This window comes from Dipodomys spectabilis, unplaced genomic scaffold (assembly GCF_019054845.1).
Source record: "Dipodomys spectabilis isolate Male_0828 unplaced genomic scaffold, ASM1905484v1 ptg000091l, whole genome shotgun sequence".
NCBI classification, from domain to species: Eukaryota; Metazoa; Chordata; class Mammalia; order Rodentia; family Heteromyidae; genus Dipodomys; species Dipodomys spectabilis.
Genome location: NW_024870768.1, coordinates 1,631,098 through 1,652,617, shown reverse-complemented (window position 1 = coordinate 1,652,617; position 21,520 = coordinate 1,631,098). Strand labels below are relative to the sequence as shown.

The 21,520-nt window shown below is 39.4% G+C and overlaps 1 protein-coding gene and 1 pseudogene across 10 annotated transcripts in view; both read right to left on the bottom strand.

Annotated features, from left to right (window-relative positions):
* The window catches only part of Phf8 (PHD finger protein 8), a 112,123-nt gene that overhangs the window by 49,049 nt on the left and 41,554 nt on the right, over positions 1-21,520 (bottom strand). For all 10 annotated transcript variants that reach the window (XM_042684845.1, XM_042684848.1, XM_042684843.1 and 7 more), the window contains exons 6-12: positions 19,918-20,059; positions 17,385-17,571; positions 13,328-13,490; positions 5,830-5,917; positions 5,355-5,461; positions 2,591-2,682; positions 276-365 (exon numbers count right to left, since the gene is read on the bottom strand). In XM_042684845.1, the coding sequence (XP_042540779.1) occupies positions 276-365; positions 2,591-2,682; positions 5,355-5,461; positions 5,830-5,917; positions 13,328-13,490; positions 17,385-17,571; positions 19,918-20,059 (869 nt within the window). The remainder of the gene's footprint in view (positions 1-275; positions 366-2,590; positions 2,683-5,354; positions 5,462-5,829; positions 5,918-13,327; positions 13,491-17,384; positions 17,572-19,917; positions 20,060-21,520) is intronic.
* Positions 21,032-21,503, bottom strand: LOC122112020 (annotated as a pseudogene).

The following is a 21,520-nucleotide window of genomic DNA, read 5'->3' as shown; positions in this document are numbered from 1 at the left end:
ATAACATGAAAGGTTAATTTTGTTCAGAGTTCTTTACAAAATTTTGAGTTCTTAGTGGGGAAACATGGTACCATTTATGTATCCTGAAAATCTATGTATGGCACACACTTACAGAATGTAATTATTATTTGAATTAATCACTAAAGGAATGAGGAAGGTAATTGGTAGGGTCTTCCCAACCCTTGCTCTGGGCTCTATGCCAACTAAAAAGGCCTGATCTGACACACAGGCCTCATGCCCTTCCCAAATGCCTTCCCTCCTCCCATGCTTCTTACTTCAACCAGGCGGATCTCCCTAGCCAGATCTTTAATGAGCTGTATGGTCCGTACTGTCTCCGGGATCTCATCCTCATGGTCTGGCAGAGCCTGTTAAAAAGCAGTATAAGAAATAGAAGCACACAACTGACTTTGACAAACTAATAAACTAAGGGTAATTCCTTCCCACAGATGTTACTGGATATCCATGAGCAAACAAACAAAAAATACACAAATAAAAAAAAACACCCACAAATCTATTTTTTTAAATACACACACACACACACACACACACATACACACACACAGATCAGATATAAATATAAAACCTAAAACTATAAACTTTTTAGAACGGAGTAGAAAATCTTTGTGATTTTTCATACAGAATACAAAAATACATGAGCCCAAAAAATGATAAACTAGACTTACCACAGATAAACTTATTTCTGAAAAACCTCTGCTTTTACACAAGCCACAGATTAAGAGAAAAATATGTACAAAACATACATCCTATAAAGGACAGTATATTATGAGATGTGTGAGGAACTCAGTTACAGACTCAAGTCACACACTTCATGAAGTCAAGGACTGCAGGAAGCTCAATGGGGACAAGCCAGCTACTCCACTTGTGAGAACAGCTATAGGATAACAGTTAACTCGATAAAACCATGGGAGGTATCTGCTACTTATGCTTTTTCTTTTTTTGAGCCACACCACTAGTACATTTTTGCTTATTTTTTAGACAGAGTGTTGTTCTTTTTGCCTAGACTGATGTGAAATGCAATCTTTCCAACTACTCCTCCCATACACTTGGCTTATTTGTTGAGATTGAACCTCACTTAACTTTTTGCCTGGGCTGATCTCAAACCATGATCCTCCCAATCTTTGCCTCCTTTGGGATTAGAGGTGTGCACCACCACACCCAACCAAATGTAATTTTTATTTCCTTACTATTTACATATGAGGTAGCATACACAGACAAAATTCTACACCATTACTTGAGAAATTCTAGAATCTTTCCAAATTAATACATGGGAGTACTTTCTTATTCTCTTTATAATTTAGTATTCATTTGGATAGATGAAGACAGGTACATTTATAAAAGGCCATTTTGGTAGTACACATCAAGAACTACATTTTTTTCATATACTTTGATCTTCCAGAAATCTATCTTGAAGGAATAATGAAGAGATGACATTTACCGTAGTATTCTCCATAACTACATTCCTCCAAATAAATATTAAGGAGGGAATGATAAGCAAGTAATTAAGTAAAGACGGCACATAATTGCAAAGGAATATCATGTAACTATTAAAAGTGTATGGAAAATTTTGTTGACACAGGAAAATTAAAGGTATGTCAATACATTTAGATACATAAAATATATTGGGAAATATGAACTTTATTTTTTAAATGTACATGAGAGCTGAGGTGTAAGTCAGTGATAAAATAGTTGCCTAGCATGCACAAGGTCCTGGTTTCATCCCCAGCATTACATAAGAACAATAAACCAGAAAGAAAGTGCCAGATATGGGGGGATTCACACCTGTAATCTCTGCTTAGGAGATGGGAAGACTGCAATTGGAGGACAATCCAGGCAAAATATTAGCAAGATCTCATCTAAGCAAAAAGACTGATTATGGAGGGACATGCCTATAAACCCAGTTACATAAGCTACATAATCTGAGGACAGCCTACTCAAAACATGACCCTATCCCCAAAATAAAATCAAAATGAGGTAGGGTCATGAATCAAGTGTAAGAGTGTTTATCTAATAAGCACAAAACCTTTCATTCAATCCCCTACATCAACACCATTTTTTCTGAGTGCCAGACTGGGACCTGAACTCAGGCACTGTCCCTGAGCTTCTATGGCTCAAGTCTAGCACTCTACCATTTGAGCCACAGCATCACTTGCAGCCTTTGCTGAGGAGATAGAGTCTTACAGACTTTCCTGCCAGGGCTGGCTTCAAACAGTGATCCTCAGATCTCAGGCTCCTGAGTAACTAGGATTACAGGAGTGAGCCAACAGCAACCAGCTCCATTTAAAAAAAAAAAAAAAGACCAGAAGAAAATATATCCAATAATGGTAGTGGCCTCTGATAGTTAAAAATCAATAATGACGTTTTTCCTTCTTTATATTCTTTTACATTTTCCTAATTCTCAAGAGCATTACTTCTTAGAATCAAAAAGGTTTTTATTAAAAGCATAATCCAACGACTTTTAAGCCAGTCTTCTACTGTAACCAGTCTCAAGCCTCTCTGATCTCTTCTGTCTCTCCAAAGCAGTTCTAATGGAGGCAGAAATCTGCGGAGGTTCAGAAATAAGCATATTTACTTCTTTCTTTGTCCAGGCTCTAAAGGCCACATTCAGGGCTTTACCACCATGGACCAGGTAGGAGGCAGGGTGTCTCCTATTCTCACGCAAGCCTAAAGAGGAAAAGAAGAAAGCGGAGTGTCAATGAAGAAATACAGGAAATGAAGAACTTGTAACCTCTGTCAGGCAACCAGAAAAAGTGCTCAAGGTTTTGAGAACAATTCCAAATCTCAGTTATTTTAGTAGTAGTGAGAAACTACTACAAGCTGTGTGCTGGTGGCTCACATCTGTAATCCTAACTACTCAGGAGGCTGAGATCTGGGGATTATGTTTCCAAGCCAGCCTGGGAAGAAGCTGTGAGACTCTTATCTCCAATTAACCACCAAAAAGCCAGAGTGGAGCTGTGGTTCAAATGGCAGAATGCTAGCATTGAGAAAAAAAGATAAGCACTAGTGGCTCATGCCTGTAATCCTAGCTACTCAGGAGGCTGAGATCTGAGGATCATAGTTCAAATCCAGCCCATACAGGAGAGAAGCTTATCTCCAAGTAACCACCAAAAAGGGCAGAAACTGTGGCTCAAGTGGTAGAGTGCTATCCTTAAGTAAATGACGCTCAGGGACAGTGCCCGGGCTCTGAGTTCAAGTCCTAGTACTAGCACACACGTGCACACACATATACATGCATGCATGCATACATACATACATACATACATACATACATACACACACACACACACACATACACACACACCATAAGGAAACTACTACAATACTAAGACTTGGTATATATTATCTTCTTTAATTCTTATGTCTACCCTGTAAGACAGGTATTATTATCTTTATTTCATAGTTCAAGAACTAAGAGAGAAAACACACTTGACCAAGGCTACACACTAAAGCACAGAGTGAATTTATATCCATTTGGGTCTGAGCTCCCTTCTACAAGAAAGAGGCTCCTTATATTACTCTGCCTCTAGGTTTCAAAAGGACAGCAAAGATCATGAACACTACTTACCCAGATTTGAAGGGCCATTAATATACATGATGGACTGGTTATGTTCTATACCTTGCTTCACAGGTATGCTATTATAAACAACTGGATTTAGGCTCCATAAAGAATTTTTGACTGAACAAATCTGTTCAGAACAGGATGGCAGGTAGCCATCTAGTCTTTGAACACTTATATGACAAGGTGTCAGAACAAGGGCTTGAGGAATCGAGAAGGGACTGTGCTCACTGGTCTATGAGGTCTTTTGAAATCCTAAAAAATTGATTCCTTCTGGCCAAGTCTCCTTGAGGACTCAATCTTGGTTCAAGCAGGGGGATCCACTTTATTTCAGAGCAAATCAATTAAGTAAATTGGCTTGCCTTTGGGCTAATGCCCAAGAATCAACATAATGTGCCCCAGCCTTATGCCCTTGGGAGGCATATCCAGAACACTTTTAAACTAATTCTTGACCTTAACTGGCAAGAAATAGGAATAATTTCACTGTGATCTAATTTTCTCAGTCACCTTTGCTAAACAAAAAGGGTTTTTATCTATGCCCTGTTGAATAAAAAAGCAAATCCAAAAAATAAATAAATAACAGGGCCAAGCGCCAGTGGCTCACGCCTGTAATCCTAGCTACTTGGGAGGCTGAGATCTGAGGATCATAGTTCAAAGGCAGCCTGTGCAGGAAAGTTCGTGAAACTCACCAATAAGCCACCAAAAAAACTGGAAGTGACCCTGTGGCTCAAGTGGTAGAGCACTCACCTAGAGCTGAAGAGCTGAAGGACAGCACCCAGGCCCAGAGTTCAAGCCTCACAACCGATATAAATAAATAAGTAAATAAATAAAAAAACAAACAAATAACAGGCCGTATGATTCCACTTATAAAATATTTTTTTCTATGCACTGGTAATGGAGCTCAAGACCTTGCATTCACACTTAGTGTTAAATAGTAGTACTTTATCACTTATGCCACACTTCCAGTTCTGACTTTTTGCTAGTTAAATGGAGGTAAGAGTCTCTTGGATTTGTCAGCGGGGACAGGTTTTACACTGCCATTCTCAGATCTCAGTCTGTGTAGTTAGAATTATAGGCTATATATTATTCTTAAAATGATATAATTATAGGAATGGAAAACAGATATCAATTTCCATGTTATGGATGGTGCAGGGGAAAAAATGTGATGATATAATAGAGTAATACTAGGGAGGCTTCCCAAAGTAGTAATTATTTTATTTTACATTTTTTCAGTTCTATTCGTTATTCTACTCCATTTTATTCTATTTTTAATAGCAAGAATTGAGCACAGGGCCTTATGCAAGCTATACTACCTGAACTACATCCCCAACTTTATTTTTGATTGCATATATTTAAGGTACACAATGTTTTTTGTCTGTGGTACTGGTAATTGAACTCAAAACCTGGCACTTGCAAAGCAGGTACTCTACCACTTGAACCACACCATCAGCCTCTTTTGACATTATTTTTTAGGTAATGTCTTGCTTTATATCCAGGCTGGCCTGGGCCATAATCCTCCTACCTGTACTGCTCCATGTTGCTGGGGATAGCAGGCACATCATTACACCCACTCATTGTGCTTCTCCTGTAGCTGGGATAACAAGTGCACATCCAGCCACTGGTTGAGGTGGACTTTCGTGAATTTTTTGGCCCTGGATGGCTTCAATCCACAATTCCCTTGATCTCTGTCTCCTAAATAGCTAGGATTGCTCATGCTCTCTTTCTTTCTCCCTCCCATCCCCTCAGAAAAAGGAGTAACAGCTGGTAAAGGGCTTTATACCTCGAAAGATATCCAGGATGTGCTTTCCCACATACCAACAGATGGTCTCAAAATTTGGGAACTTGAAGAGGTCTGCTGTGCTCAGCCGCTTCTCAATCTCATAGGCTCTGGAAAACGGACACATAACAACAATAATAATGATCCATTTACCAAGCACCTGTTATGTATCAGATATTATTCTGGAGGCTATATGTCCACTAATTCTAAATCCTAACAATGACTTCATGAGACCTTATTCTATATGTTAGGAATATTTTGGGCTCAAGGGTTGTATGACTTCCTTAAAGTCACAATACTATAAAGTAAGAAAAAGATGTTAATTCTAAAACTGAGGACAATCAAGAATCAGGATTCTCATACTCTGGTTTCTCTTCAGATCGTATAAATCTTTCGCCTTTTACTAAAAAAAAAAAAAAAAAAAAAAAGAATCAGGATTCTCAAGGAGCAGACAGCAACAACCAAGTTGAAGACTCACTTGAGCTGCATTTCAATGTTAAGACTGTGTAAGAAGTTTCCTCCAAATGCTAGGCAGTCCACAGGGGTCAACACAGCATGGATCCATCCTGAAGTAGAACAAGGCAAAATGATAGCTGGCAGAGGAGTTTCTCTTCTTCTGACACACCCACACTGCCTGCCCAGCTCAACCTTAACTCCTTAGGTTAAGGTTTGACTACTTGAAGTTCTTTCATTATGTCACCACCCAACCTAGCCTAGTCTGCTATCATTATAAAACTGAACTGAAACAACTTACTAACAAATTTCTACTTCCTACCTGTCTAATTCACAAATCCTTTTCTTGTCTTACTCATCTTTCTATGGACAAATTGCCATAACTATTCCTTCTAACTCTACTCTGAACAAAACAAGGGGTAGTTATGCAGGATAGATCTGCTGTTGCAATCCTTCACTATCTCTCTCTCTCTCTCTCTCTCTCTTTTTTTTGGTTGTGAGGCTTGAACTCTGGGCCTTGGACACTGTCCCTGAGGTCTTCAGCTCAAGGTGAGCATTCTACCACTTCAGCCACAGTGCCACTTCCGGTTTTCTGGTGGTTAACTGGAGATAAGAGTCTCATGGACTTTTCTGCCCAAACTGGCTTTGAACCGGGATCCTCAGATCTCAGACTCCTGAGCAGCTAGGATTATAGGCATGAGCTACTGGCACCTGGCCTTCACTATCTCTTTTTTTTGCTGAAACAGCTTCCAAAACTGGTTCATCTACTTAGCTGTTTTCTAGGTGTGGTCCAGGGGAATCCTAGGCTCTCTGAGACTCTTTCAGAGAACATGACAAACCAAAACCTTTGTCTCAAGGGGATAAATACTAATACCAGTAAAACATGATGTACTATATCTATAAATACTAATAACCAGAGCAATCACTAAAAAACAATTATAGCAAAGCCAGAAATGGTAGTTTGCACTTAAAATCTCAGCTACTTGGGAGGTAGAAATAGAAGATCAAAAACTAAGACCAGGCCTGGGAAGGTAGCTCAGTGGTAGAGTGCTTGCCTTGCATGCCTGAGGCCCTGGGTTCGATTCCTCAGCACCACATAAGCAAAAAGAAAAAAGCCAGAAGTGGCGCTGTGGCTCAAGTAGTAGAACGCTAACCTTGAGCTGAAGAGCTGAGGGACAGTGCCCAGGCCCAGAGTTCAGGCCCCACGACCGGACCCAAAAAAAAAAAGAAAGAAAGAAAAGAAAAGAAAAAAAAAAGACAAAAACTAAGACCAGACCAGGCAAAGCTATTATGACCCTATCTTGAAAATAAAATGAAAGGACTTCAGGTGTAGCTCAAGCAGTACTTGTTTGTCTAGCAAGTGTAAGGCTCTGGGTTCAATCCCCACTAGCAAAGGGGGAAAGGGAACTACAGCAAATAAAAAGTAACTAGAACAACCACTAAAATCCCTATCCAAATGCTGAACCTAAATATTCATATGAAAATTCAAAGGGTCCAGAATAGACAAAGTAACCTTGAAAACAACTGCCAATTTCAAAACTACACATGTAACTTATAGACCATGATAATAACAATTTGCCCCATGAAGGTAGAATGTTTTTGTGGCTTTAACTAAGTATCACTATCTCACAATACTATGAAATTTGTGAAATTTATGTAATCACTAAATCACAATGAAACAAACTACATGTGTACAGAAATTAAGATGTGATAGTGTAAGAAAAAAATAGGGGGCTGGGAAGGTGGCTCAGTGGTAAAGTGCTTGCCTTGCATGCACGAGACCCTGGGTTCGATTCCTCAGCACCACATAAACAGAAAAGGCTGGAAGTGGCACTGTGGCTCAAGTGGTAGGGCACTAGCCTTGAGCTGAAGACCTGAGGGAGAGAGCCTAGGCCCAGAGTTCAGGTCCCAAGGCCAACAAAAAAAAAAGAAAGAAAGAAAAAAGAATAAAACATAGATTATTAGAATAGAATTTAAGGACCATACATTTATAGTCAGTTGACTTTTCTTTCAAAGAAGTGTCTAAATAAATTCAATGGGAGCCGGGAGCTGGTGGCTCATGTATGTAATCCTAGTTACTCAGGAGACTGAGATTTGAGGATCACAGTTGAAAGCCAGCCCAGGCAGGAAAAGTCTGAGACTCTTATCCCCAATAAACTACCAGAAAGCAGGAAGTGGCGCGGTGGCTCAAATGGTAGAGTGCTTGCCTTGAGCTAAAAAGTTGAGGGGCAGTGCCCAGGCCCAGAGTTCAAGACCCACAACTAACAAAAAAAAATTCAATAGGGAAAGAGTAATCTTTTCAAATAGTCTAAAATATGCAAAAGAACGAAACTATAGGGACTGGGAAGGTAGCTCAGTGGTAGAGTGCTTGCCTTGTATGCATGAGAACCTGGGTTCGATTCCTCAGTACCATATAACCAGAAAAGGCCAGAAGTGGCACTGTAGCTCAAGTGGTAGAGTGCTAGCCTTGAGCTGAAGAGCTGAGGGACAGCACCCAGGCCTAGAGTTCAGGCCCCATGACCAACCAAAAAAAAAGAATGAAACTATAACCTTACTTCACACCATATGTAAGAACTAACTAAAAATGGTTAGAAACTAAACATAAACTGATATGATGGTACACACCTGTAATCCCTTTACTCAGGAGCAAGAGACAAGGAGGAGGATTGTGTGAGTTCAAGGTCAGTCTAGGCTAATTAGACTAAGCACAGCCTGGGTTACAAAATACGACTCTGACTCAAACAAAAATCTAAAACTGCAAAATATTAAGAAAACATAAATACAAGTCTTTATGACCCTACACTAAGCAACAGTTAAACAGACACTAATAACATAAGAAAAATTCATAACTTCTGTGCTTCATAGTATACTATCAAGATTACCCCAAGATGAAAGAAAATATATTCAAACCACATATATAATAAAGGTCAAATATCCAAAACACACAATTCTTACTTCCTAACAATAAAGACAATACAATTAAAGAATGAGCAAGACATTTTACCAAAGAGGAAAAATGACGTAAGAATGTGCAACAAAGACATGGAAAGACAATCAATGTGAATAGTCATTAAGAAAAGCACAAATCAAAACCTCTTTACCCTCAGTAAAGCTAGAAGACAGTAACAAATGTTGGATAAGATGTATAAAAATTAGAATTAATATACACTGCTTTCAGGAATGTAAAATAATGTATGTGGCTATTTTAGAAATAGTTTGGCAATTCCTCAAGAAGGTAAACCACAGAGTTATGACTCAGGAATTCTCCTCCTTTTTATATAACCCAGGAGAACTAAAAATTGAAGTTGAGCATCCCTTATCTAAAATGCCTGAGACCAGAAATATTTCAGATTTCAAGGGGTTTTTTTTTTTTGGACTTTGGAATACTGGTACACAATGAGATATCTTGAGGATAGGTCTCAAATCTAAACCTGAAATTCATTTATGATTCACATGAAACAAATACACCAAGTTCAAGAAAACTATTTTCTGCAGTAGTAGGAATTGAACTTATAGTGAACCATGCCTCCAGCACATTCAGGTTTTGTTCTTTTTCAGATAGGATGTTGGGTTTTTGTTTAAGTTTGCCACAGACTATGATCTTCTTACCCACACCTCCCTGTACAGCTGAGATTACAGATAGGAGTCTCACTTTTGCCTGGGCTGCCTTCAAACTGTGATGCTCCTATCTGTGTCTCACAAATAGCCAGGATTACAGGCACAAACCACCACAATGGCCTGCACCTATGTTTTGATCATAATCATATAGGTTAGGTGTGAACTTTCCACTTGTGGCATTACTTTGGTGCTATAAAGTTTCAGATTTTAAATAATTTAAGGTTTTCATATTAGGGATGCACAACCAATTATGTTGACACAATAACTTGTACATGAACCTTCACAGCAACATTATTCACAATAGCCAAAAAGTAGAAACAACTAAAATGTCTATCAGCTGATGAATGGACAAATAAACATATTTTGGTTGATTGGGGGCTTGAACTCAGGGCCTAGGTGCTATCCCTGAGTTTTTTTCTCTCAAGGTTAGTGCTCTATCACTTTGAGACACTGCTCCACTTTCAGTTTTCTAATGGTTAACTGGAGATAAGCCTCTCACAAGCTTTTCTGCCTGGACTGGCTTTGAATCTTGATCCTCAGATCTCAGCCTCCTGAATAGCTAGGATTAAAAACATGAGCCACCAGCACCCAGCCAAGAAATATTCATGAGCTCTTAAAAAGAATAAAACATTGTTAAATGTTGTAACTTGGGTGAACTTTGAAAACACAGTAAAGGAAAAAAGGAGTGAAGCCAGAAACAAAAGACAACATATTATATGATTCCATTTACATGAATGGCCAAAAGAGGCAAATTCATATACAAAGAAAAATATACAAGGAGATGCTTGGGTCTGGGAAGAGGGATGAAAGAAGTAACTGCTAATGGGGGCATGATTTCTTTTCAAGAAAGTTCTGTGTAAGCATTATTTGGAATAAGATAGCAGCAGTGGTTGCATGACCTTGTAAATATATTAGAATCTTTAGCCAAGTACTGGTGGCACATGCCTGTAATCCCAGCCACTTAGGTGAATGAAATTTAAAAGTCCAGAGACTCAAGCTGGGAAGATGGCTCAGTGGTAGAGTGCTTGCCTTGCATGCATGAGGCCCTGGGTTCAACTCCTTAGCACCACATTAAGCAGAAAAAGCTGGAAGTGGTGCTGTGGCTCAAGTGGTAGAGCGCTAGCCTTGAGCTGAAGAGCTGAGGGACAGCACCCAGGCCCAGAATTCAGGCTCCATGACCAACACACACAAAAAAAAGTCCAGAGACTCCATCTCAAATTAAAATTAAAATAAAAAAGCCAGGTTCAAAGTGTGGTTCATATGGAAGAGCGCCAGCCAAAAGCAAGAAGGACAAGTGAGTGTGAGGCCTCAAATCAAGCCCTAGTACTGGGGGAGGAGGGGATTTTATTTTTGTGCCAATACTAGGCTTGAACTCAGAATCTACAGCTCTCAGTTGTCTTTTTCTGCTCCTAGTTGGTGCTCTACCACTTGAGTCATACTTCCACTTCTGGCTTCTTAGTGGTTAATTAGAAATAAGAATCTGTCACAGACTTTTATGCCTTGGCTGACTTTAAACCTCAATCCCCAGATTTTAGCGTCATGAATAGCTAGGATTACTGATGTAAGCCACCATCACTGAGCTGAAAAAAATTTTAAAGTGGTCAATTTTATGGTATGTAATTTATATCTCAACTTTTTTCAAAAACACCTTTAAGCCAATGTAAATGAAAATGTATCATCAAATTTGTGTTGACAGGAAATGAGTGTAGAGTAGGAAATTTATAGCAGTAAGTGTTCATAAATACAAAAGAAGGCAAGTCTAAGGGCTGGGAAGGTGGCTCAGTGGTAGAGCGCTTGCCTTGCATGCATGAGGCCCTGGGTTCGATTCCTCAGCACCACATAAGCAAAAAGAAAAAAGCCGGAAGTGGCGCTGTGGCTCAAGTGGTAGAGCGCTAGCCTGAGCTAAAGAGCTGAGGGACAGCGCCCAGGCTCAAAGTTCAGGCCCCATGACCAGACCCAAAAAAAAAAAAAAAAAAAAAAAGAAGGCAAGTCTGAAATTAATAATCTAATCTCCCAGTTCAAAACTAGAAAGATAGCAAAATAAACCCAAAACAAGCGGAAGGAAAAATAAAAATAGAAAACAAATCAGTAACACTGAAAACCAAAAGTATTCTTAAAAGATTAATAATGGCGAGGGGTATGGCACAAGTTTTGTAAAGCATCTGTTTGGCAAGCATGAGGCCCTGAATGTAATCCCCCAAACTACCCCCCTCAAAAAAATATATAACTGACCAATCTCTAGCAAAACTGACACCAATAAAAGAGATCACAATTAACTAATCTCAGGAATGAAACAGAAGGTATCACTGGAGACCAAGAAAACACCAAAGGAGTAATAAGGAAGTACTATATAGCCATAAAAGTTAAGGAAAATTTTTTTTTACAGCACTGGGGGTTGAACTTAGGGGTTAGAGGTGGCTACGCAGGTGCTCTACTGCTAAGCCATACCTTCCAACCCTTTTTTCTATTGAAGAGAGCCTCACTTTTGCCTGGTCAGACGACTAGGCCACAATCTTCCTATTTTATGCTGCCTTGCCATAACTGGGATGAAAGAAATGTGCCACCACACATTTCTTCTGCTAAGATGTCTAAAGAATTTTTTGCCTGGGTTGGTCTGCATCTGTGATCCTCCTGATCTCAGCCTCCTATTTACCTAGGATGACAGGTACAACACCACCAACACATCTTCTACCTGCCGGTTAAGAAGAAGTCTTAGAACCTTTTGACCAGGCTAGCCTTGAACTTCCAACCACAACCTCTGAAGTAGCTAGAATTGTAGGCCAGGAGCCATTGGCATTCTGCTTAAAGAAAAAAAAATTGAGATAGGATATCACAGTGTTGCCCTGCCTGGTGGGTCTACAATTCAAAAACTCAAGTAATCCTCTTACCTGGCCTCATGAAGAGGTGGAACTGCAGGTGAGTGTCACCATATCCAGTTTATATAGATAAAATAGGACTATGGATTTAACTATGGTAAAATACGTGCCAAGTATGTGTGAGACCCTAGGTTCAATATCAAGCACTGAAAAATTAGATAAAACAGAACAATTCTTTCGAAAGCATAGGCTGCCATATCCAGTATGAAATAGGTAACATTAGCCTAAAAGATTAATTAAATGTCATTTTTAAACTTCTCCCAAAGAAAATTTTTAGATCCATGTGATTTCACTAACAGTTTTTTTTTGAAATGAGGGACTCACTATATATTCAAGGCTGGCCTTGAACTTGCAATCCTCCTTGCCTCCTTGCCTCCCAAATAGCTAGGATTACAAGTGTGTACCAGTGCCCAGTTTCACTAGAAAATTCGGCTAAACATTTCAAAAAAATTAACATTAACTCAGATTAAAGCAAAGAACACCTAAAAATATGGAGAGAAATGCTGTGCTTATGACAGACTTGTGAACACAGTAAAAATGTCAACATTCTCAAGACAACTTTTTTTTCCAAAATATATATACTCCACACTAGACCTATGAATTCTAGGAATGAAACTCAAGCACATATTAAGAAAAAAAATGCTTCATCCTTACTCTAGGTCAGCTTCCCATCATTATCCCCAGAATTGTTTGGCTATTGAGTCCAGTTCTTGATCTGTACAACCATCTTCCTTAAGATCCCATGCTGCCCAATAGACACCATATGAATTTACATGAGATCTAGTTTTTAGCTTTCAGCTGACATGAGATTCCTACATAAATCCTACATAGGTACACGATGCCTAGGGGTGTGGCTCATGTGGTAGAGTACCTGTCTAACAGGCTTCAGGACCTGACTTCAAACCTCATTAACACCAAAATAAAAACTAAAAAATTATGGGAAGAAGTTGTCTGTAATGCCATAAATTCCTTTCTTTCTTTCTTTCTACCTTCCCAAGTCTCCCCACCCCCAGCAAAGCCCAGGAAGACCTGTAGGAATGAAAAGTGTTTGTCCTTGCTTCACACAACATTTGTAGCACTTTTCCACTTGGTCACCAAAGAACATCTCATTCTGATTAGAGGAGCTGCTCCAGCACTCAAAGAGAGTCAGATTAACCTTTGTTGGGCGGATCAGGTAGAAGATCTTCTCACCCTAAAATGAAAAAGAAACTTAAGTGCCCAAAATACCAAGGGTTTCAAGAGAAGTTATTCAGCAGGGCTAGAAAAGGCCTATTCTCTTTCCCATGCTCCATTATCCATGTCATTCTTTCTTAAACCTATAATCATTTTTATGACTTTAATCCCTTTGTACAACTAGTTAATAATAAAAAATAAAAATAATCATTTTTATGTGAGTTTAGAAAAGTTCAGTAGGTTTTTCTGCACTGGCCCTTTTATATTTCCATAAATTTGACAAAAGCAATTTGGAAAAGGACATTTCTAACAAAATTGTTCATGTTAGGACAAATGCATACCATATGCTACTATTTTAGATACACTGACAAATCAAAAATGGTCCCTATAGACGAGCAGATCAATACTATAGCCCTAGGAAAATTTAAGGCCATATTACTAATGAAGAAAATTGAATTTGCTTTGAAATGTCATTTACAGTGTGTTCCTTCTCACACCTGAAATCAAAGCTAATAAAAGTTTAAAAGTTCAGTAATCGCCCAAGGATTTCTAGAAGATTATATGTTAGGTGATTATCTGTTAGAAGAACATTTTATTTTCTAATTGTGTTTTCACTGGATAATCATCAGACAGATAATTTGAAAAAAAGAAACAAAAATCCACTAGCACAATGATACCTTCTTAGCTTGATGGTTTAGTCAATATTTCACAACAATAAATGCCAACATAGAAAATAAACAACATGGCCCCCCTGTACAGTATTTTCACAATAAAAAAAAAGAAAATAACGAAAATAAACAACATGGACTAGAGGCACTTGCTCAAGTGGCAGGGCAACTTGCATAGGCAAGCACAAATCTGAGTTCAAGCTCCAGCCCTTCCTTACCCCTCAAAAAGAAAACAAAAGCACTAGAAATATCTGCTATATAATTGAAGAGATTTGAGAGCTTTTTTTTTGGTGGGGAGGAGGTTCTGGGCCTTGAATTCAGGGCCTAGGCTCTGTCCCTGAGCCTCTCTGTGTTCAAGGACAGCACTCTACCACTTGAGCCACAGCACCACTTCTGGCTTTTTCTGTGTATGTAGTACTGAGGAATCGAACCTAGGGCTTCATGCATGCTAGGCAAGCACTAAGCCACATTCCCAGCCCAGATATGACAGCTTTATAGATTAGTTAATAATATGAGATCAATGTTGTCTTCTTGATTTTGGTAACAATATTACATTTATAGAAAAGATTATCTTTTTTCTTCTTTGTTGGTCATGGGCTTGAACTCTGGGCCTGAGTGCTGTCCCTCAGCTCTTCAGCTCAAGGCTAGTGCTCTACCACTTGAGCCACAGCACCACTTCCAGTTTTCTGGTGATTAATTGTAGTCTCATGAACTATCCTGCCTGGACTGGCTTTGGACCGTGATCCTCAGATGTCAGCCTACTGAGTAGCTAGGATTACAGGTGTGAGCCACTAGCGCCTGGCAGAAAAGAATATCTTCGTTTTTAAGAACTATACAATGTCTGAGACAAGCAGAAAAGGTCAGATAAGTTGATGTTAGGTGAAATGAACCCCAAGATAAGTATTCAAATGTGTTTTCTTTCATGCGATTGTTTCTAACATATTTATAAGATGATTTCTTTGTTGCTTTGTATGTCCCTCCCCCACAGTATAACCCTGCTTTCATTGTATTTGATGTTGGTATAATTTGTGGAGGGGAAGGGAAAAAAACAAATCGTTTAAATAGTGGACCCATTCCAACAATGAGATGTACAAGTTGTTATGTCAAAAAACGAACTTTACAACTTTGGCAAGGAGGGGTGGGTGGGAAGGGGAAACAAAGGAGGAGGCAACAATGCTTGATAAGAAATGTACTCATTACCTTGCCCATGTAATTGTAACCCCTCTGTACGGTATTTTCACAATAAAAAGAAGAAAAAAAAAGAACTACACAATGAATTACTAGAAATAAGGAGATACTCTTGAAATCATTCTCAAAGGTTTTAGAAAAATAACTATTTACTTTTGTTTACTTTAGAGAAAGAGAAAATGTAATAAAATATACTTTGGAGAATCCAAGTAAAGGGCATATAAAAATTTTTTGTATTATTTTTATAACTCTTCTATGAAAATGAAATTATTTAAAATTTAAAGTGTTGACTCTTGCCAGGTGCTAGAAGCTCATGTCTATAATCCTCACGACCCAGGAAGCTGAGATATGAGGAGACTGAGGTTCAAAGACAGCTCAACAGGAATGTCATTAAGACTCTTATCTCCAAATAACCACCCCCAAATCAGAAGTTGAGCTGTGGCTTAAAGTGGTAGAGTGGTAGTCTTGAGCACAAAAGCTCAGGGACAGTGCCCAGCCCTGAGTTCAAGTCCCATAACTGAGAAAAAAATTAAAAATAAAAGAAGGGTTAAGTCTAACATTTGTATAACAGCATTTTCACAACTAATTGAAGATGTGTGGTCTTTTTTTCTTTTTTTTTTTTTTGGTCCTGGGGCCTGAACTCTGGGCCTGGGCACTGTCCCTCAGTTCTTCAGCTCAAGGCTAGTGCTCTACCTCTTGAGCCACAGCGCCACTTCCGGCTTTTTTCTTTTTGCTTATGTGCTAAGAAATCAAACCCAGGGCTTCAGGCATGCAAGGCAAGCGCTCTACCACTGAGCCATCTTCCCAGCCCCGGATGTATGGTCTTTTAAGAAGCAGCTATAGAGAGAACAAGGGAAGGGGTGACATTGTCCAAAAAGAAATGTACTCTACCTGACTTACATAACTGTAACCGCTCTGCATATCACCTTTATAATAATTTTTTAAATTTTATTTTATTGTAAAGATGCTGTTACAGAGGGGTTACAGTTATATGAGAAAAGTAATGAGTACATTTCTTGTGGAGCACTGTTCCCCCCTCCTTTGTTTTTCTCCTACTATCCCTTCCCTCCCCTACCTTCTCCACTCCTACCCCACCTTCCAAAGGTGTAAAAGTTCATTTCCAACATAGTGTCTTGTGAATATCCTTGTTGCAATGGGTCTTCCTGTGTCCTTGTTTCAGCCTTTTGTTATTCCCTTTCCCCTCCCCAAATTAGATAGATGTATATACAAGATGCAGGAACAAATTTTTTAAAAAAAAAAAACAACTATAATCCAATTTTTCATTTCCTTCCTTGGCATTTCTGATTTTTTTTAAAAACTAAGTAATATGAATTATGGTGTAAACAATAAAAATCATTTCCTTTCCAGAGTGCAAAAGTCCTTTATAGAAATTAATAATACCGGGCTGGGAAGGTGGCTCAGTGGTAGAGCGCTTGCCTTGCATGCATGAGGCCCTGGGTTCGATTCCTCAGCACCACATAAGCCAAAAGAAAAAAGCCGGAAGTGGCGCTGTGGCTCAAGTGGTAGAGCGCTAGCCTTGAGCTGAAGAGCTGAGGGACAGCGCCCAGGCCCAGAGTGCAGGCCCCACATCTGGACCCAAAAAACAAAAACTTTTCATGTCTGATCTATTTTGTCTGAAGTGGCTATTAAAATACTCTATATACAACTGTCAAAACTATACACACATAAATGAAATGTATGATGTATACATAATAACTCAATAAAGTTGAGAGGAGGAAAAATTTTTCATGTTACCAGGAATTTCTAAAGTAAGTATTTCTATACATATCAGTGAGTAGAAATCGGTTCACTTAGGAAATAAAAATGAGGAAAATCTAAGACATATGCTGTCAACTTAAAATTTTTTATTAAAACACCAAAACTATAGAGACAGGCTATCCTCAATGTATATGACAATTAAGATATCTTGATAGTTAATTACGTATAACTGTCACACCAATAGAATCTGGGAGGCAGATGTACCTGAGCAGCTGTGCTCTGACACAAGCAGAGAGGCCTATGCTCTGGCTGCTTCCAGAAGTCATATCCATTCCTACCTTAAGCACATGGTACCAGACTGAGGTGCCACCAAAGTCAATGTGGAAATCGGTATAGCTATCGCGCACACTCATAAGACAGTATTTCTGCACATTGGGTCTCTCAAAGACACAGTCTTCTGGCCACAAGTTTTCGACCCATGACAGCTTGCGAACAATCTTTGGTGTCTCTACAAGGTTAGAAAGCCTATGAAGAAAGAAGTAAAGGGAAATGTCAGCTAACAAGGAATTGAAGTCTGAATATATTAAAAAAAATACCCTCTACCTCAGTGAAAATTAGATAAGACATAACAAGGTTTCTCTACAGAATTTCCAAAGGCAAACAGGCCACTTGTTTCTGTAAGACTATCAGCATCTTTAATCTACTAAGTCCCCAAAGTCCCAACTTCCAGCTACACAGCTTTTCCCAACAGAAGGTGGTCATTTCCTCCAAGAAATGTTTATATACCTGCCTCAACTTAACCTCTACTGCACCCATCTACTAACAAGCCAATAAGTTACTGTATCATCTTCATCTCATAGTGACCTGTTTATGAGGAACATGGAAAAACTTCTCTGGATTCAGTTCTAGGGAAATAAGTGTTTCTCTGAAACATCCAGTTGTACTTATTCTTTTTTTTTTTTTTTTGGGTCCAGTTGTGGGGCCTGAACTCTGGGCCTAGGTGCTGTCCCTCAGCTCTTCAGCTCAAGGCTAGCACTCTACCACTTGAGCCACAGTGCCACTTCCGGCTTTTTTCTTTTTGCTTATGTGGTGCTGGGGAATCGAACCCAGGGCCTCAAGCATTGCAAGGCAAGTGCTCTACCACTGAGCCACCTTCCCAGCCCCCCAGTTGTACTTATTCTTATATAAAACTACAAATGTAACCACATTAGTCTCTTCTTTGTTCCAATCTTCAGGAAATTCAATTTAAAAACACTCCAACGATGCAGATATTCACACATGTACTTTATGTGTACAGTAACTACCAGCTAAATCCTACTGTCCCATTTTTATTTTCCTTTTATTCTAATTGTCTTTTTCTCCCAGTTCAGCATCTCCATTAGCTACCTCAGATGAGGTAAGGCATAAACTTGTTTTTAAACAAGTTGTTTACATCCTATACCTTAGAAATAACAGTAAGGATATCAGTATTGTACTATAATTAAGTAAGATGCTCCCTAAATGATAACTGTAGGAAACTGGCTTAAGAGTACACAGAATCAAGCCGGACACCAGTGGATTACTAAGCAGGTGAGATCTGAAGATTGTGGTTCGAAACCAGCCTGGGCAGGAAAGTCCGTGACACTCATCTCCAATAAACCACCAGAAAACCAGAAGTGGCACTGTGGCTCAAGTGGTAGAGTGCTTGACTTGAGCTGAAGAACTCAGGGATAGCGCCAAGGCCCAGAGTTCAAGCCCCATAACTGACCCCCCCCCCCCCAAAAAAAAAGAGTATACAGAATCCCATTTTTTTGCAACTTCCTGTGACACTATAATTATTTCACAGTTAAAAGTGTGAATTATGGGCTGGGAATATAGCTTAGGGGTAGAGTGCTTGTCTAGCATGCATGAAGCCCTGGATTCGATTCCTCAGTACCATATAAACAGAAAAAGCCAGAAGTGGTGCTGTGGCTCAAATGGTAGAGCACAGAGAGGCTTAGGGACAGAGCACAGGCCCTGAGTTCAAAACCCCATGACTGGCAAAAAAAAAGTGTAAATTATCAGACCATAAGCTTTTTAAGGGCAAAAAGATACATAAATATATTATGATTCCTTGATATTTACTACAGTTGTGAGCACAGAAAAGGTGTTTGTGGATATATGCTGCATTTTGTGTACATCTAATTTTGAATCTAAGAAATTCTCAAAAAAACTAGGATAATCTTAGTGAATCTATTTCTAGGGACAGAGAAGTCCTAGCAGTTTGACAGTGACAATGCAACAATCTAAATACCAGAAAAAGATTTTCTCAAAAGCTGTCCTAGGTCTTGAAGGGACATACATGAACAAAAATAGATGCAGGGTAATCTGTCCAATGTTAGATACTAGAGAAGAAATATGACTCAGTTGGTATATTAGTACGTACACTAGAAAATATAAGCCAGTATCTCATCCCAAGGAAGAAACCACCAGAGGAAAAAAGGAACAAAACATTCACTAAGTACGCAGGCAGAGTGACTCATGCCTGCAATCTCATCTATGCAGGAGGTAGAGAGCAAAAGGATTATAGTTGGAGGGCCAGTCTGAGCAAAAAGTTAGTAAGAACTCATCTTAACTAACAAGTCAGGCATTGTTGTACATGCCTGGATTGCAGCTATGGAGGAAAAATAATAAGGAAGCCTCATTTAAAAACATTAGGACCCTATCTGAAAAATAAAGCAAAATAGGGCTTGAGGCATGGCTCAAGTAATTAGTAGAGCATCTGCCTGCCTAAAGAATGTGAGGCCCCAAGTTCAAACACCAGTACTGCTCCTCCCCCCAAAAAATATACACTTACTTTATCAATCACATGGCCCAGACATTTTAACCTTTGTTGTTACCCCTGTTTCCTACCTGGTATCAGAGAATTCCAAACTAATGACATTGAGGACTTTCTCTCTCTTTCCACTGTAATAGTATTTCACAAAATCACCAAGCTTCATCTTGCAATCTGCTTGACGGGTCACATCAATCACATCAATCTCTTTGTCAGAACCTTAAAAAGAGAGAGAGAGATAGGTTCTGAACTGGGAAAAGAATGAAGGGGTAACATTGTCCCAGAAGAAATGCAGTCATTACCTGACTTAAGAAACTGTAACCCCTCTGTATATCACCTTTAGAATGACAGTAAAAATACTTTAAAAAGAGATGGTTCTGTACCAAGTAATGTGACAAATGTGAGATGTTCTCCCTTCACTAGTCTCTTAGAATGACTTTATACTCAAAATTTCTTTCATTTTTTTATTTTTCCAAGAGTGGGTTTATTTCAAAATTGTAAAGATATATATTATTTTTATTACATATAATAAGCAACTTTAAGATACAAAGTTTCACTTTTTTTTTTTTTTGAGTCCGGTCGTGGGGCCTGAACTCTTTGCCTGGGCGCTGTCCCTCAGCTCTCAGCTCAAGGCTAGCGCTCTACCACTTGAGCCACAGTGCCACTTCTGGCTTTTTTCTTTTTGCTTATGTGGTGCTGAGGAATCAAACCCAGGGCCTCAGTCATGCAAGGCAAGCTCTCTACCACTGGACCACCTTCCCAGCCCAAAGTTTCACATTTTTAAAGTTAAAAACTATCTTAAAAATGCAGACATTTTAAGAAAACCAAGCAAGCTGAATGCACCCTGCAGCACAGATCTATCCCTTAAATATTCACACTTCAAAAGCTGTTTTGGAAAGATTCAAAAACTGGGAAAATTATTTACAATTGGCAATGATTAGGAGTCTCCCTATCTTTGGAAGCAGGTTAATGACACAGAGTAATTGCAGGCCACCAGCATGAGTGGTTTAGGTGGTGTGTGCATTCACCAGTACAGGACAGGGTATTCAGGTCCACGCAGCTGGCTCTGGAATGACTGACGGCTCTGTCGAGAACTGTGTACTTCAGACACAGCACGTCCATGAGCACTATCTCAAACACACCACTATCAGCACACCAATGTTTCCATCCTGTAAAAGCACGCTAGGATGCTCAGTTTAGGAAAGAAGAGCAGCACTTAAGAACAGCATCCCGTGCATATGGAATGTAGGACTAACTGTACCAAGTCATGGACAAGAACTGCAATATGCAGAATAATAAGGCCAGTCCCTTCCCACACAGGGTAAAGATGAGGCACAAAAGCATAACTGTTGCAAGCAACCTTGTGGTTTCAAACATTTTCTTCAGCTGCTTCATGGGTCCCATCAGAAAGCAAGTACTGGCTAATGCAGAAAGATTCCCAAGGGTGTAAAACGCAGCAAAAAGCTTTATGTTGGGAAGCCACAGCAATCCAGTTCCAAGGATAGAAAAGAAAATGCCAGCCACGAAGCATATCACAAAACACTTCAATCTGGTGCTGAAACTCAGGGATGTGGAGTCCAGGAACTTCGCGCCGTCAGGCTCCGCTCCTCGTCGTCCTGCCTGCTCAGGACCCACCGAAGCTTCTCCATGGCCCCATCTGCAGGCTGCCACGCAGGGAAC